The sequence below is a fragment of the Euphorbia lathyris genome, chromosome 5 (genome assembly GCF_963576675.1).
Source record: "Euphorbia lathyris chromosome 5, ddEupLath1.1, whole genome shotgun sequence".
NCBI lineage: Eukaryota > Viridiplantae > Streptophyta > Magnoliopsida > Malpighiales > Euphorbiaceae > Euphorbia > Euphorbia lathyris.
In genome coordinates this window covers 91,947,448-91,965,108 of record NC_088914.1, presented here as the reverse complement: position 1 = coordinate 91,965,108, position 17,661 = coordinate 91,947,448, and the positions used below count along the sequence as shown (strand labels likewise).

At 37.9% G+C, this 17,661-nt stretch overlaps 1 protein-coding gene across 7 annotated transcripts; it reads left to right on the top strand.

Annotated features, from left to right (window-relative positions):
- Positions 1-331: 331 nt before the first annotated feature.
- Positions 332-17,661, top strand: LOC136229965 (tobamovirus multiplication protein 2B). 7 transcript variants are annotated; one of them, XM_066018851.1, is made up of 6 exons: positions 332-523; positions 1,056-1,235; positions 4,418-4,483; positions 4,891-4,955; positions 6,370-6,460; positions 16,887-17,661. In XM_066018851.1, exons 2-6 carry the CDS (start codon positions 1,062-1,064, stop codon positions 16,923-16,925), a joined length of 435 nt encoding a protein of 144 aa, XP_065874923.1. In that variant the 5' UTR covers positions 332-523; positions 1,056-1,061; the 3' UTR covers positions 16,926-17,661. The 7 variants fall into 7 exon arrangements, with proteins under 7 accessions (XP_065874923.1, XP_065874918.1, XP_065874919.1 ...); XM_066018846.1 differs by lacking the exon at positions 16,887-17,661 and adding an exon at positions 7,204-8,974; XM_066018847.1 differs by lacking the exon at positions 16,887-17,661 and adding an exon at positions 7,231-8,972.

Below are 17,661 nucleotides of genomic sequence, written 5' to 3'. Positions count from 1 at the left end.
GATGAACCATAATGAAGTTGAATGGGAAAGGTCAGGTGAGGAAGTCGAAGTGGAAGCAGTGGGAGGTAGGAGATGAACCTTCAAACTAAAATAAGGGTAGTTTTGTCCAAAATGGGTTTAAATGTCTAATTTGGTAAAATGAAAGGAATGTGAGTTAGATATGTAAATTGGGATCCTTGATTGGATTAGATTAATAATTATCCCAATATTATAATTGTCAGGTCTACCGTTAACTATTTTAATATATCCCTTTAAATAAAAAAACTGCTCGGCCCGGCCCGGCCCGGTTTAACCCGGGCCATTACAAGCTCTACGGCCTCACCCCATCGCAAACAATCGGCAATCCCAAAATTCCTCTGATCAGCTATCAGAAGAAACCTAACCTCTTCTCCAATCTATAGTTCTCCTTTCCTTCTCAATCTTCTATCAGACTCTCACTCTAAATCTTGATCGCCGATCCGGAAAAAGAACGGACGGCTAAGCCCAGGGTGGATTTGATTTTTAGCTCTTCTTCCAGTTCCAGGTATGTAATGGAGCCCATTTTCTGTACCTGTTAGAGATTGAGATTTCTCATGCTTGCAGGAGAAATATGAAATTATAAGTTTCTGAGAGTTGAGTTTTCCAGTTTAATGTTCGGAATCTGAGATCACTGAGTTCTACTGTTGAATGAGCTTTATTTGAGTTGAGAAGCTGCATTTATGTGCTTTGAAGTAGAAAATGATTCTATTCATTGGTTAATTTGAGAACACATGTTGGGTAAATTGATTATTTGGGCATTGTTTGATGCCTTGAGCTGATTAGATATTTTGTTTTCAGATATACAGTGTAGCTGTAATTTCCTTTTGGGGATTATTGATTGAATGATGTCTAGTTTGCTCTAAAATGTGGAAAATATGTACTTATTTTACTGCTATTTGGAACATGAACCCCAATTGTATGTGCTTCCTCACATCTCCACTTATGGATCATTGTGTGCTTATGTGGTTTATCTTGGGGTGGGGTGATGAGTGATGAGTGAAGTCTAAGGAAGGTTTGTGCTGATTCTGTCCTTGTAGAAGGAAATGGCGGCGAACACAGCAGTATCGAGTGGAAGTGGAGTTGTAAAGGGCACATCTAGAGTTAGAACCACAACCAGGGAAGATACTGCTAAAGCTACGGTTGCTGAACACATTTCTGAGGCCATACAATCCACCTCCAATCTCCTTCAACTCATGCAACAGTCTTCTGCTTCACAGGCAACTCTTTTCCCTTTCTCTACATGTTCACCCGCTCGCTTATTATATCATTACATTCTTCATTTTCATTGCATATGGCCTGATTTCGGTGTTACTAACATGATGACCCCTGAACTTTCAAACTGGACATAAAAGTTCTTGAACTTTGACATATACTAACATAAAAGTCCAAATGACCATTGACCAATATAAATACCGGTTGACCACGTGTACGGCCGTTAAATCACTCCTTTAGTAACATGATGGTCCCTCAACTTTGAGGTTACTAACATGATGGCCCCTCAAGGAGTGATTTATCAGCATTTCTCGTGATCAATCAATACAAGAAATTCTTGATATGGTCAACACTTGAAAACAAGAAATTCTTTAATTTTAGGGTGATATTTGATATCACCAAGTTTACAATTCCACGTGATATTTGGTTGTTTTGCATTCATTAATTTGCTGTGCCTTCCCCTGCTTGATTTGTTTTTTTCAAATACCTGAGTGCAAAACCAAGTTCATACTTCAGGAAGTTAAGAAATGCTTTTTTTTTTTTTGGGTGTCAGGTTTGCTAGTCAGGGTTTCTATTTCTACGATCTTCATGAAGTTTCATTCTGTTTCAAGTTTCTTATTGAATTTATTGTCAAATCGATGATGTGTGTAGATGCATTTGTTGTGGCTTATCAGTGTTATAATATTGAAGCTTGAAACTATTGTAGGCATTGTGATATCACCAAGTACATAATTCCATGTGATATTTGGGTGTTTTGCATTCTTTAATCTTTATTTGTTGGGCCTTTTCCTTTCTTGATTTGATTTTCTCAAGTACATGAATGCAAAACGAAGTTATTAAATTGATTGGTCCATTCATTCTTTGAAATTCCTTCTTTTGTGAATGGAAATATTAATAATTGGAATGCCAGATGATGTTTGGGAAATTGCGCAAGGGCTTTGATCTCTGCAGTGTTTTAGCTGCTAGGGGAATGAAATGATCTGTACTGATAATACATCCCTTCTGATGGCATTCTCTATTTTTTCACTATTAGTTATCAGATGCATTTTTATTTGGATGGTATTGCTTATTCCCAAGTACATAATTCCATGTGATATTTGGGTGTTTTGCATTCTGTAATCTTAATTTGTTGTGCCTTCTCCTTGCTCGATTGTTTTTCTCAAATACATGAATGTAAAACCAAGTTATTTAATTAATTGGTCGCTGCAGCTCCTTCATTCTTTGCAATTCCTCCATTTGTGAATGGAAATATTAATAATTGGAATGCCAGATGATGTTTGGGAAATTGCGCAAGGGCTTTGAGCTCTGCAGTGTTTTTGCTGCTAGGGGAATGAAATGATCTGTATTACTGATACATCCCTTCTGATGGCATTCTCTATTTTTTCACTATTAGTTATCAGATGCACTTTTATTTAGATGGTATTGCTTACTAGCTCAGCAAGTTAAGAAATGTTTTTTTTTCTGTCTCTGGTATGTGAGTCAGGGTTTCTATTTCTACGATCTTCCTGAAGTTTCATTTTGTTTCAAGTTTCTTATTGAATTATTGTCAAATCGATGATGTTAGTGGATATTGGAGATGCTTTTGTTGTGGCTTATCAATGTTACTATATTGAAGCTTTAAACTTCCGTAGCATTGTGATATCACCAAGTTCGTAATTCCATGTGATATTTGGGTGTTTTGCATTCTTTATCTTAATTTGTTGTACCTTTTGCTTGATTTGTTTTTCTCAAATACATGAATGCAAAACCAAGTTATTAAATTAATTGGTCGCTGCAGCTCCATCCATTGAAATAATTGGAATGCCAGATGATGTTTGGGAAATTGCGCAAGGGCTTTGAGCTCTGCAGTGTTTTCGCTGCTAGGGGAATGAAATGATCTGTAATGATACATCCCTTCTGATGGCATTCTCTGTTTTTTCGCTATTAGTTATCAGATGCATTTTTATTTAGATGGTATTGCTTATTCTCAAGTACATAACTCCATGTGTTTTTTGGGTGTTTTGCATTCTTTAATCTTTATTTGTTGTGCCTTTTCCTTGCTTGATTTGTTTTTCTCAAATACATGAATGCAGAAACAAGTTATTAAATTAATTGGTCGCTGCAGCTCCGTTCATTCTTTGAAATTTCTTCATTTGTGAATGGAAATACTAATAATCCGAATGCCAGATGATGTTTGGGAAATTGCGCAAGGGCTTTGAGCTCTGCAGTGTTTTCGCTGCTAGGGGAATGAAATGATCTGTACCAAAACATCCCTTCTGATGGCATTCTCTATTTTTTCTCTATTATTTATCAGATGCATTTTTACTTTGATGGTATTGCCTAATATAGTGGGAATAAATGCATAATCTAAGTGACTAAAATTGTTATTACTCCATGTCACATTTTTAGTGTATTTGAAATATATTCTGTTTTAATTAAATACTGCGGACCCTGATGGCTCGTAGTGTCCATAGGGCTCTCCTTCCTTATGGAGACATCTGCTTCTCTTTCTCAAGGCCGGATGCCTGCCTCCTTGTTCCCGATGGATTAGGGTGGATCACTTAAGCCTAGTGTCGATTAACTAGCCTAGGGGCAGTGGAGATCCCACGCCGAAGAATGCTTCCTTCCTATTGTATTGCTTACACTGACTTGGGGTCTAGGACCAACAACTGTTGATATATTTCATTCACCACTCCTTGCTCAAGGCTCCACGGAGCTTTGCTTATGCTTGGGGCAGTTAGTCTACATCCTAACTTTGCCCCCGCCCCGCCCCATTTCATTGTATGTGTTGTTTTTGTTGTTTTCACTAGGATTAAGGAGCTTCTAATTAGGTTTAAATTTAAGATAAAATTGAGTGGTTAAGACTAAACTACCCTTACTTTAGAAACAATCAAGGTCCTTTAGTCCATAAAACTTAAAGCTAATTGGTTCCAGACAATGGATTCAATACGTTTTCTAAATCTCCAAACACACTTTCATTCTGAGTAAATGAAGAGGCAGTGCTAAAATTGGAAAAAATAAAATAAAATCCGTTTCAAGTCTAAAAACATCAGATAAATGGAATTTGAATTTTGCTAAAAAACGACACATGTAGTAGAATGTAGGGTGTATATGTTTGCAGCTCTGAATAAGGATGATAATTAGATATATGCATTACAATATGGTTTCTATCGTGGTGTGTAACCAGTAAATTTTTTGTCACTTGCAGGCCTTACTAACTAAGCTCCCAAAGAACCTCATAGCGAAAGCATCCACAATCAAGAATACTGGGCAAGTATGCAATTCTTCTTCAAAATGTTAACTTGAGTCTGGTTCTAAAGGCTGTCAATTTCTGACACGATAACAGGATTTACAGATATATCTGTTTGACACGACCCGTTTGAAACAATTATCATTTTTTTGTCATTTATATGGAATATATAGACCACATAACATGATATTTCAGGTTTTTCAGTCAAAATCGTGTCATGTTATCAATATGTTTCATATGATTATATGTGATGTAAATGCAAGGAAATGATAATCATGTTACGTGAGTCGGGTTATCCCTGTAAATCGTGTTATCGTATCAGAAATAGTCACCCTCTAGTTTTGACACCGGGGCTGCTACTGAGAATTTCACAACTTATTTTCTAATTATGCTATGATGTTATCATTTTGTTTCCCCCATTTGTGTCAAAGGTTTTAGAACAGATGCCTCAGGTGATCTCATCATTGGATGCACATATGGACAATGGATTTGAAAGGTTTGTATGCGTATCGGGTAAATTACACTCATGGCCACTCATTTTTGCTCTTACTAACATTGTGGTCACTCAACTCAAAACCTAACAGAAAAGTCATTCAAATTTACATTTATTAATATAAAAGTCACTCGACCTTAACCACTCATATAACGGATAACCCTCAATTGTAGAGGTAATGAAAATGAGAATCTAACTAACTTGAATCTTAAACTTTTTAGTTTTGAGGTTATTTAGATGTTTTTTGGTTAAGAGAGAAAATGATTGTTTAAAGAGAAAAAGCTCTAAAAGTAGTGATTTGGAATTTTCGAAAAACATGGTTCCATAGTCAATATGGTTATAAACAACTTTGGTTCTTGAACATTTTCATTTTAAGGCTGTCAACGATCATTTTGAGGTTTACTTTTATAAGTGGTCATACTAGTAGTAAAGGCAAAGTTAAGTGACCTTTATGCTAATAAATACAAAGTTGAGTGATATTTATACTACGTTTGAAGGTTAAGTGGTCATACCGAGCAGAGTGTATGTTTAGTGGCAATGAGTGTAATTTACTCTAACCTTAACTTAATATATAATTACACATCTAAATTTGTCAATTTTTCGCCGACCTATCACATATCTAAACTTGTCAATTTTAGACATCAGGCACTCTTATTTGCTGATTCGGCAGACTTCAAAATTGACGTGGTACCATCAAATTAAACTTTTATCTAAACACGGTCCATGTCATGTTAGCAAATAAGGGTGTCAGAGATCCAAAATCGACAAGCTTGTGTGTTATAGGTCTAAGTATAAGCTCAGGATAAAAAGTGACCTATGATGCACGAAAACTCTTCATGACAAGCTTTTAACCGTTTCCGGTAGATGTGGGAAACAGAACTCTCGGAAACTGATATGAAACGTTTCCGGGGCATGTTTCCGTAATTATCCAAAATATGAAACGTATCTCTCAGTTTTTAAACGGTTTCCTCTGCCTATTTCGATTAAAATTCAGACTTTCTATTTTGCTATTAGTATTCAGTCTAAGTTTAGGAAAATCGAAACTTCCTATTTGACTGATAATTCCTTCATTGTATCCTTCAATTTAAAGAACTTACCTATATTTCTTTCTTCTATAATCCTTGTCTCTTAAATCACGATCAAACTTGGACTTTCTTCATCTTGTGCTTCGTTATTGTTTTTTTAAATAGATCATTATATTTTTAACATTTATAAATATACCCCTATAATTTTAATATTTACATGTCCCCCACGTTTCCGTTTCCTATGTTTTGTAGAAATTACATTTCCCAGTGTCTGTTTTCATTTCCGTTTCCGTGCAACATAGAAGTGACAAATTAGGTGTGTAAATATAACCTTAATTCGTACTAAAAGGCTGCATATTTCGATTATTTATTTGAAGTTGTAATTTTTGCAGTTTGCCTCATCTAAAAACTGTAATCCAATTACTGACAAATATGGAAAGTTGTCAGCTTAGTTCACTATCTCATACTTGTGTTCCTCGGAAGGTATATCTCTCTTCTCTCTTTATGTTTTCACTTGGAGTAGAGTGACAATTATCGGGCTAATATCGTGTCAATTATTGGATTTGTGTCAAATGAGTCAAATCTATCTAACCTAAAAAATTTGTGTTATAATCGTGTCAACACAATCGGGTTAGTGTTGATTTCGGGTTAGTGTTGATTTCGTGTTCTGTTTGCGGGTCACATATAATTTTCGGATAATGGCCAAATTTGACTTTAACGTTTTTGCAGATTTGCCCCTAATGTATGGAATTGTTCAAATTTACCTTGCGTTTCCAAACAAGATCAATTTTACGAACGGATATGTTTGGCTGTCATATCGAACCTTTTAAAAAAGTTTGTCGATAAATTGAGGTAGTTTTGTATATTTTTGGTTGCTTATCTGTGTTTTTGTTAGTAAAACAGTAAACATTTCAGACACTTTGATAAAAAGTGTTTGTGATTAACTTATACGTGGCGGACTAAGGTAGCATTTTAAAGTTTTTTTTTTTTTTTTGTGTGACAGTATTTTTAGTTTTCTTAGACATAGTTGATGTTTGGAAGGTCGGATGTGATCAATCCAACCTTTTCAAATTTTCGGTAACATAGGAGTAAAATTGATCTTGATTGGATATGTTAGAGGCAAATATGCACTTCTCCAAAAACGTTAGGGTCAAATTTGGTCCGGGTAAATTTCATCAATTGTGTACAATCTTCAATTTGTCTCACTAATGTATACTAACTTATAGGTGACCTCTCACTTTGGTGTACATCAGGTAAAAATGACCGGTCAACGTGAAGTCAACACGCTACGTCAGCAATTTGACCGGTCAAAAAGTCAAAATTTGACCAATTACTTTTATACCCCTTCTTCCTCATTTCCCTTTCCCTTTCTCTTTCTCTCTCTAACTTCTCTTTCCGTTATTTCTCTTATCCAATTAGATCCAACAATATTGTTGATTGGAATAGATTGCTGGGTGCCCCATTTAATTTTTTATATCATTCATTTAATCTTTTTCTATCATTCCAAATCTCGTCGATTGTGAAGAAATTACAGTTGTATCTCCAACAATCTCCGATTCTCACATCTCATCCCCTACCACTTTCACCTTCTCTCGTCGCGGCTTCGGTGGTAGTGGTGGCGTTAACGGCGGCAGACGACGCATGAAGTGAAACTTTACCAAGGAGAAAAAGTCTCAGAAAAAGCTCGAAATTCTTGCCGGAACACTGAAACTTGTTCCTTTTATGCCTGTCAAAAAACCCTCCATTTGTCCTCGCATGAAGCTCTCCTTAGACAACTTGGATTATGGGACTTTTGCGCGCCTTCATTTCGATTTCGAACTCCATCGATTTCTGCAGTTAACTTTCCTATTGTTACATTTAGAAGATCCATGGTTGATGCCTGATGATATAAACAACACTATGAACATGATTAAAGAAGGGAACTTTGAAAAGGTGGATTTCGCCAAATTGATTTGAATAATGGTGGAGAAAGAGTTCACAAAATTCAAATTAGTGAATTGTTATTAAGCTTCTCATTTGCAACCTTTGATCAAAGAGGGAAGATATCTTGAAGGAACAAGATCATGTGAAAATGGAGATATATTTTGATATATCTTAATTAGCCTTTTCGAGGTCATTCAAGATATCCCTTGTTTGATAATTAATGATATTGTAAAAAAATTGAATTTTAAACAAGAGAAAAATTATTTGATAATCAACAATATTGTTGGAACTAATTAGATAGGAGAAAAATTAAATGGAGAGAAATAAGGGATAGAGAAATTAGAGAGAGAAAAAGAGAAATGGAAAGGGGAAGGAGGAAGAAGGGGTATAAAAGTAATTTATTAAAATTTTGATTTTTTGAACTGGTCAAACTGCTGACATGGCGTCTTGACCGGTCAGTTTTACCTGCTGTACACCAAAGTGAGAGGTCACTTATAAGTTCGTATACATTAGTGAGACAAATTTAAGGTTGTACACCAAAGTGTGAAATGGACCAAAGGTTGTACACCATTGATGAAATTTACCCAATTTGGTCCTTATTGCAATAATTTGACTACTTAGACATAGGGTGTGCATCGGTATAAAACCGAACCGAAAAAACCGAATATCGAAATTTCAAAATAATGCACACCGACACCAAACTGAATAATAGGTAAAACCGAATTAACACCGAACCGAAATATGCAGTTCAGTTCGGTTTAAACCGAACGAACCGAATTAAGTTAAAAATAAAAAATAACAAATAAAAAGTGGATTACTATATCCAACCCCAATTTCTCACCTCCAGCCCCGAAAAAAGACGTTACCGCCTTTTAGCCCAAATTTGAAATTCCTAAACTCTCTCAAACTCTTCCAAAGACATTTTTTCCCAAAATCAAAGATTACACGGTTCATGGCAAGCAATCCGTCATCACTGGGAAGAGACGAGAATGATCAAGCCGCTGAAGTGGAGGTATTTTTCTGATTGAACATACTCTGATTTTTGTTTTAATTTTTGAAAAAACTCGGAATTGTGCAGTCGGGCGTGTGAGCATTACGTCCCACCACATGGTGGGGCGTGTGAGCATCACGCCCGACCACATGGTGGGGCGTATCGCTATTACGCCCCACCATGTGGGGGGGCGTGATATTCATACGCCCCACCATGTGGTGAGGCGTGATGCTCACACGCCCACTGCACTGAAATTTGGATTTTAGGGTTTAGGTACCGAAAAATTGATGAAATCGACCGTAATGCAATATAATGTTCGTTATTTATCATTTGCATGAGGTTCTGTTAGAAGATTTTGGCGAGAATGACGTTGATTACAGTACGCAATTTTTTCCCGAATAAACGTTTCAAACATATCATGAAGCTGTTAACTAGGCAAAACAGACGGCAATTGAGATCGGCTTCGAGTTAACCACAACGTCGCACAAGACAGGATACAAGTCAAGATGGATATTGGTTAAGTGTGCCCGTGGTATTAAGAATACACGAAGGAAAAATGATATGGATATGGAGGACGTATTACGAAGGAATACAAAAACAAAATATTGTGGTTGCAAATTCCAGATAAAGGTTCTAGAAATCGCTGAATTAGGGGGTTGGGTGGTGAATGAGATTGTTGGAGATAGAGGAGAGGACAATCATCCATTGGTTGTATATCGTCAGGGCTACAGACAGATGAGCGGACTAAGTCCCGGTTCCAAGAAAATTGTCCGTCAAATGAGTGTAGCTTAAGCTAAGCCTTGTGCTATTTTTGCTGCAATTAAAGAAAAAATCCGGAGAATTGACCGACACAAATACATGTTTATAACTACAGGGAAAAAATTGGGACTGAGAGCTTTGAGGGTCGGGATGTAATCAGTCATTTTTATCGGATTGCTATAGATAAGGAATACATACATTGGACGCAAGCGGCGTCGGGAAGCAATGTTGTGACTCACTTATTTATGGCACATCCTACATCGATCACACTGTTCCGATCATATTACTTGTTTGTTGGTATGAATTCAACATATAAAACAAACAAGTATAAAATGTCATTCTTTGAGATCATTGGAATGATGCCTTCAAAGAAGAACTTCTTGATTGCCTATGCAATCATAAAGAATGAAACTGAGGGAAGTTATATGTGAGTGTTACAAAAATTGAAGCTTTTGTTTGGAGCTGATGTGCATCCGACAGCCATTGCTACGGACCGGGAGTTAGGGTTGATGAGACCGGTTCGTGAGGTATTTCCTGATAGTCATCATTTGTTGTGCACATGGCATATTAATAAAGATGTGGAGGATAGAGTAGGCAAGTTATATGGATTCAAGGTTTTTGGTGAAATTTTTAAGAATTCCAAATGGAAAAGTATAATTGAAGCCCCGTCAGTAGCCGAATATGAGGAGGTAGTGATAAGCATGAAGAATACTTCTGCCAAATAGCCTCATGTGATAGAGTACGTGGAGACCACATGACTAGTGCATAAAAAGAAGTTATGTCGAGCGTGGACGAACAAGGTGTTGCACTTAGGAAACACCACAACGTGTCGAGTGGAGAGTTCACATGCACAGTTGAAGCAGTGGTTGAATTCATCTACTGGTGCACTCGATACAGTGTGGGCGAATGTGCATAAGGACATTGAGGCTTAGATCGATGCGATCAAGTAAGACAATTATTCTGTTATTTAATATAATCTTTTAAATTGTAATACTTTAGTTTTGTAATCCTTTACTGTATATAACTAGATATTCACTTGAGGACTCGAGAAGAAGATCTGCGATGGCTCACAATAAAGCTCCTTTCACTTACCTCGACTTACACGTTTCACATTACTGTTTGCGTATACTGAATGATGAGTTAGTCCGTATGCACGGATTGAGTATGGATGTGTTAAGTGAATGCGGATGTGTATTGCCTATGACTCATGACATTCCTTGTGCATGTGAACTTAAAAACTATATTGATACGGGTACATCGGTTAGTGAGGAGCGCATCCATCCTTTTTGGAGATCTCTTGCGTTTGAATGTTTGAGTGACATACCAGTTACTGCTCCTGTATATGCTGAGGGTCTGAGGATCACCGGTTTTTTTCACTCTCTTGTTGAAAAGGTTGAAAAATTAGATCCTGCAACGGTGCGTAGCATATCGATGTACATTCATGATCAAATTAACCCGGATCAAAGTAGCTACAAAGAACCTGAGGTCAAAGATGCTGTTAGGGGTAGACCAAAGGGGAATTCATCAACGAAGCAGAATCCGAGTGCATGAGAGTACAGTCAGGGACCACGAAGTCGTGCACGGTCTTCTACTTCGAGGAGTAGTTGTAGTCGAGGCCGAACCTCATCCTCATCTGTACATAACAACGAGATGTCGGGTATATTTTATTTTTGTAATATATAAGTTATTGTTAAAGTAAATATATTATCTTTCACGAATTTAATATATTCATATTTTTAGTCGAATTTGATGTGGATATCGCCGGATACCATCATTTACATCGGGTTCAGGGACTCATCGTACCATTTATTACTGGATACCATGATGTTGTAGCAGATGGTAACTGTGGATTTCGTGTTTTAGCCGATGCAATCACAAATAATCAGCAGGAGTGGAAGCTAATTAGAGTGCTTATAGAGAATGAGGTGTGGGCACACCGTGATCTGTATGCGCCAGTGTTCTGGAACGGAGTAGATGCTGCCCTCACGCGTATTAGATGGGCAGGAGCAGGGTGTGGTCAGTCCCACTGGATGGTGAGTCCGGATGACTTATATGCTGCTGCATCTGTATTGAATGCAGTGATAATCCTTTTTACTACGCCTCAGTTAGGATGTTGCACTATACTGCCGATGCGTTCGGACGATGGAAGACCACCGGAGCGAGAGATTGTGATTTGTCATTTGGGGAGTTATGAACACTACATATGTCTTTATTTAAGACCTGGATTTCCAGTGCCTCCCATTGCCACCCAATGGCATACATTTCGTGATCCGAGTGCCCGTCACTTGGACAATATATACGCTGAAAAGGAGAGCGGCTTGGACTAGATTACATTGATTGATGTATATTAGTTTATGTGTTTTAATTAATAATATTTGTTCATGAACTTATATTATTGTTGCTGATTTTAGTTAAAATTGTATGGTATTTATAGGTTTTAAGTACAATTGTGTAGTTTGAGCAGGTAACAGGTATTTACGGGTTTAATCGGATAACAGACTAATTTTTTTTGCCTTCCCGACACGCGGACGTGTGGCTATCATGCCTCACCGTGCGGTCGGGCGTATGGCTAACACGCCTCACCATGTGGTCGAGCGTGATAGCCATACGCCCCACCGTGTGCTCGGGCGTGTGGTTTTCACGCCCGACCACATGGTGGGGCGTATGGCTTTCACGCCCGACCACACAGTGAGGTGTGATAGCCATACGCCCGCGTGTCGGGAAGGCAAAAAAATAGGCTTTTCCCACGCAAAACCCATGAAAGGGCATTTTCGTCCTTTCACGGGTCTGGGGGTGGGAAATTGGGGCTGAATATAGCAATATCCATCACGCCTCACCGTGTGGTCAGGCATGATAGCCATACGTCCCACCATGTGGTCAGGTATGACAGCCACACGCCCGAGCACACGGTGGGGCGTATGGCTATCACCCCCGACCACATGGTGAGGCGTGTTAGCCATACGCCCGACCGCGCGGTGAGGCTTGATAGCCACACGCCCGCGTGTTGGGAAGGCAAAAAAAAATTAGTCCGTTAATCCGATTAAACCCGTAAACACCTGTTACCTGCTCAAACTACACAATTGTACTTAAAATCTATAAATACCATACAATTTTAACTAAAATCAGTAACAATAATATAAGTTCATGAACAAATATTATTAATTAAAACACATAAACTAATATACATCAGTCAATGTAATCTAGTCCAAGCCTCTCTTCTTTCAGCGTATATATTGTCCAAGTGACGGACACTCGGATCACGAAATATAAGCCATTGGGTGGAAATGGGAGGCACTGGAAATCCAGGTCTTAAATAAAGACGTACATATGTAGTGTTCATAACTCCCTAAATGACAAATCACAATCTCTCGCTCCGGTGGTCTTCCATCGTCCGAACGCATCGGCAGTATAGTGCAACATCCTAACTGAGGCGTAGTAAAAAGGATTATCATTGCATTCAATACAGATGCAACAGCATATAAGTCATCCGGACTTACCATCCAGTGGGACTGATCACACCCCGCTCATGCCCATCTAATACGCGTTAGGGCAGCATCTACTCCGTTCCAGAACACTGGCGCATACAGATCACGGTGTGCCCGTACCTCATTCTCTATAAGCACTCGAATCAGCTTCCACTCCTCTTGATTATTTGTGATGGCGTCGGCTAAAACACGAAATCCGCAGTTACCATCTGCTACGACATCATGGTATCCAATAATAAATGGTACGATGAGTCCCTGAACCCGATGTAAATGGCGGTATCCGGCGATCAAATCCGACTGAAAATATGAATACATGAAGTTCGTGAAAGATAGTATATTTACTTTAACATTAATTTATATAGTACGAAAATAAAATATACCCGGCATCTCGTTGTTATGTACAGATGAGGTTCGGCCTCGACTACAACTACTCCTCGAAGTAGAAGACCGTGCACGACCTCGTGGTCCCTGACTGTACTCCCATGCACTCGGATTCCGCTTCGTTGATGAATTCCCCTTTGGTCTACCCCTAACAGTGTCTCTGACCCCAGATTCTTTGTAGCTACTTTGATCTGGGTTAATTTGATAATGAATGTACATTGATATGCTACGCACCATTGCAGGATCTAATTTTTCAACCTTTTCCACAAGAGAGCGAAAAAACTGGTGATCCTCAGACCCGTCAGCATATACGGGAGCAGTAACTGGTATGTCACTCAAACCTTCAAACGCAAGAGATCTCCAAAAAGGATGGATGCGCTCCTCACTAACCGATGTAACCGTATCAATATAGTTTTTAAGTTCACCTGCACAAGGAATGCCATGAGTCATGGGCAACACACATCCGTATTCACTTAACACATCCATACTCAATCCGCGCATACGGACTAGCTCATCATTCAGTATACGCAAACAGTAATGTGAAACGTGTAAGTCGAGGTAAGTGAAATGAGCTTTATTGTGAGCCACCGCAGATCTTCTTCTCGAGTCCTCAAGTGAATATATGGTTATATACAGTAAAGGATTACAAAACTAAAGTATTACAATTTAAAAGATTATATTAAATAATAGAATAATTGTCTTACTTGATCGCATCGATCTGAGCCTCAATGTCCTTGTGCACCTTCGCCCACACTGTATCGAGTGCACCAGTAGATGAATTCAACCACTGCTTCAACTGTGCATGCGAACTCTCCACTTGACAGGTTGTGGTGTTTCCTAAGTGCAACACCTTGTTCGTCCACGCTCGACAGAACTTCTCTTTATGCACTAGCCATGTGGTCTCCACGTACTCTATCACGCGAGGCCATTTGGCAGAAGTATTCTTCATGCTTATCACTGCCTCCTCATATTCGGCTACTGTCGGGGCTTCAATTATACTTTTCCATTTGGAATTCTTAAAAATTTCACCAAAAACCTTCAATCCATATAACTTGCCTACTCTATCCTCCACATCTTTATTAATATGCCATGTGCACAACAAATGGTGACTATCAGGAAATACCTCACGAACCGGTCTCATCAACCCTAACTCCCGGTCCGTAGCAATGGCTGTCGGATGCACATCAGCTCCAAGCAAAAGCTTCAATTTTTGTAACACCCACATATAACTTCCCTCAGTTTCATCCTTCATGATTGCATAAGCAATCAAGAAGTTCTTGTTTGAAGGCGTCATTCCAATGATCTCAAAGAATGACATTTTATACTTGTTTGTTTTATATGTTGAATCCATACCAACAAGCAAGTAATATGACCGGAACAGTGTGATCGATGTAGGATCTGCCATAAATAAGTGAGTGACAACATTGCTTCCCGGCGCCGCTTGCGTCCAATGTATGTATTCCTTATCTATAACAAGCCGATAAAACTGACTGATTACATTCCGACCCTCAAAGCTCTCAGTCCTGATTTTTTCCCTATAGTTATAAACATGTCTTTGTGTCGGTCAATCCTCCGGATGTTTTTCTTTAATTGCAGCAAAAATAGCATAAGGCTTAGCTTGAGCTGCACTCATTTGACGAACAATTTTCTTGGAACCGGGACTTAGTCCGCTCATCTGTCTGTAGCCCTGACGATATACAACCAAGGGGTGATTGTGCTCTCCTCTATCTCCAGCAATCCCATTCACCACCCAACCCCCTAATTTAGCGATTTCCAGAACCTTTATCTGAAATTTGCAACCACAGTTTGTTTTTGTATTCCTTCGTAGTACGTCCTCCATATCCATATCATTTTTCCTTCGTGTATTCTTAATACCACGGGCACACTTAACCAATATTCATCTTGACTTGCCCCCTATCTTGTGCGACGTTGTGGTTAACTCGAAGCCGATCTCAATTGCCGCCTGTTTTGTCCAGTTAACAGCTTCATGATATGTTTGAAACGTTTGTTCGGGAAAAAATTGCGCACTGTAATCAACGTCATTTCCGCCAAAATCTTCTAACGAAACCTCCTGCAAATGATAAATAACGAACATTATATTGCATTACGGTCGATTTCATCAATTTTTCGGTACCTAAACCCTAAAATCCAAATTTCAGTGCAGTGGGCATGTGAGCATTACGCCCCACCACATGGTGGGGCGTATGAATATCACGCCCCACCATGTGGTGGAGCACACGCCCGACTGCACAATTCCGAGTTTTTTCAAAAACTAAAACAGAAATTAGAGTATGTTCAATCGAAAAAATACCTCCACTTCAGCGGTTTGGTCATTCTCGTCTCTTTCCGGTGATGCCGGATTGCTCGTCATGAACCGTGTAATCTTTGATTTCGGAAAAAAATATCTTTGGGAGAGTGTGAGAGAGTTTAGGAATTTCAAATTTGGGCTAAAGGGCGGTAATGTCTTTTTTCGGGGCTGGAGGTGGGAAAATGGGGCTGGATATAGTAATCCACAAAAAATAGGCTTTTCCCACCCAAAACCCATGAAAGGGCATTTTCGTCCTTTCACGGGGCTGAGGGTGGGAAATTGGGGCTGAATATAACAATACCCAATAAAAATCACTATATTTTCTCCTTAAATTTACCTCAACAACAAAAATTGAAATACTTTCAAAATATGTCTATATTGGGTTATTATTTCAACAATAACAAAAAAAATTAAATTTGTAAAATCAAATATATGTGTATATATATAAAAAAATGTAAAATATGTGTAATTCGGTGCGGTTCGGTTTTTTTACATTTTTTTCAAACCGAACCGAATACCGAAATAGACTTAAAATTAAAACCGATGTCGAATCGAATTGTTAAAAAAACCGAATCGAAAAACCGAATTCAGTCGGTTCGGTTCGATATGCGGTTTAAACTGCACCAATGCACACCTTTAGACATAGTAGATGTTTGGAAGGTCGGATACAATTTTACTATCTAGGATAATATGTAAGGTTCGTGTTAGTATGTGATATGATAATTGTAATATCATTATCTTTTTAATTAAGGCGACACATAAAAATATAAGAGAATATAAGAGAATATGATAATAATTTTAAATATCGATGTCATTTAAGTTATTTAGAAGGCATATAGGTCAATCCTAATACAATCTAAAAAAAATCTGAGTTTCGTGTCAATCTAAAAATATCTATTACATGTCTAATAAAATATTAACCAATTAAATTAATGTTAGGGTTCGTATCCTGTGATCAGATTGTGTAGAAAATTTTCACCTACTTACCAATTTAACAACATTTTATGCCAGATTAGAGTCCATATATATTTATCTTCTCTGGATTTCTCTCCCCCCTTTCAGGAACCTGAACCCTCAGATCGACCTCAAGAAGTGGATTAATCAATCTTTCTAACCATTTTGAAAGAGTGAATATAAGTATTTCCAAAGGCTTAATTTGGTCCCAAAAAAAAATCGATACGTGGGGTTGTTGAGGAAGGTCGACAGGCAGGTTGCAAAGTGTCTTGTTAGCTCGTTAGCTTCTAAGCTTGCTAAAATGCTCTATGACCTATCTGAATTTGTTTAAAGATGAATCTATTAGCTCTGGATTTGCTTAAAATGATATATATTTCAATTCGTCCAAATTCTTTTTTAGAGGGTTAATAATGTAATTTTAAGCAAGTTCAGTAGGTAAACAAGACATTACGTAAGTTTAAATAGTCAATCGGTGTTTCGGATCAAGTTTAAGAGGCATTAGTGTTTTCGATCAAGTTCAAGAGGCTCTTTATTAGGGATGACAAAGGATACTGTACTCGTGGATATTCGACACTACTTGATTCTAATGAGACTATCCGTACTCTGTATAAGAGGATATGAGACGGGTATGAGATATGTATGAAAATACTTTTAGGGTACTCGATACCCGTTGTCCGTCGTAAATCTTTTATATATTAAAAATGTTATTGTTTTTTAGATGTAAGTTGTGAGATTCAAACCATAACCTTTTGTTCTTTAACCAGAGTGGTACCATTAAACTACTTTATTCTTATTGATTAAAGTTCAATTTGTTCAATTTTTAGATGGATAATTTATTAAATTTGTAATATTTTTATTTTATGTATTGATTGTTAATGGTTAA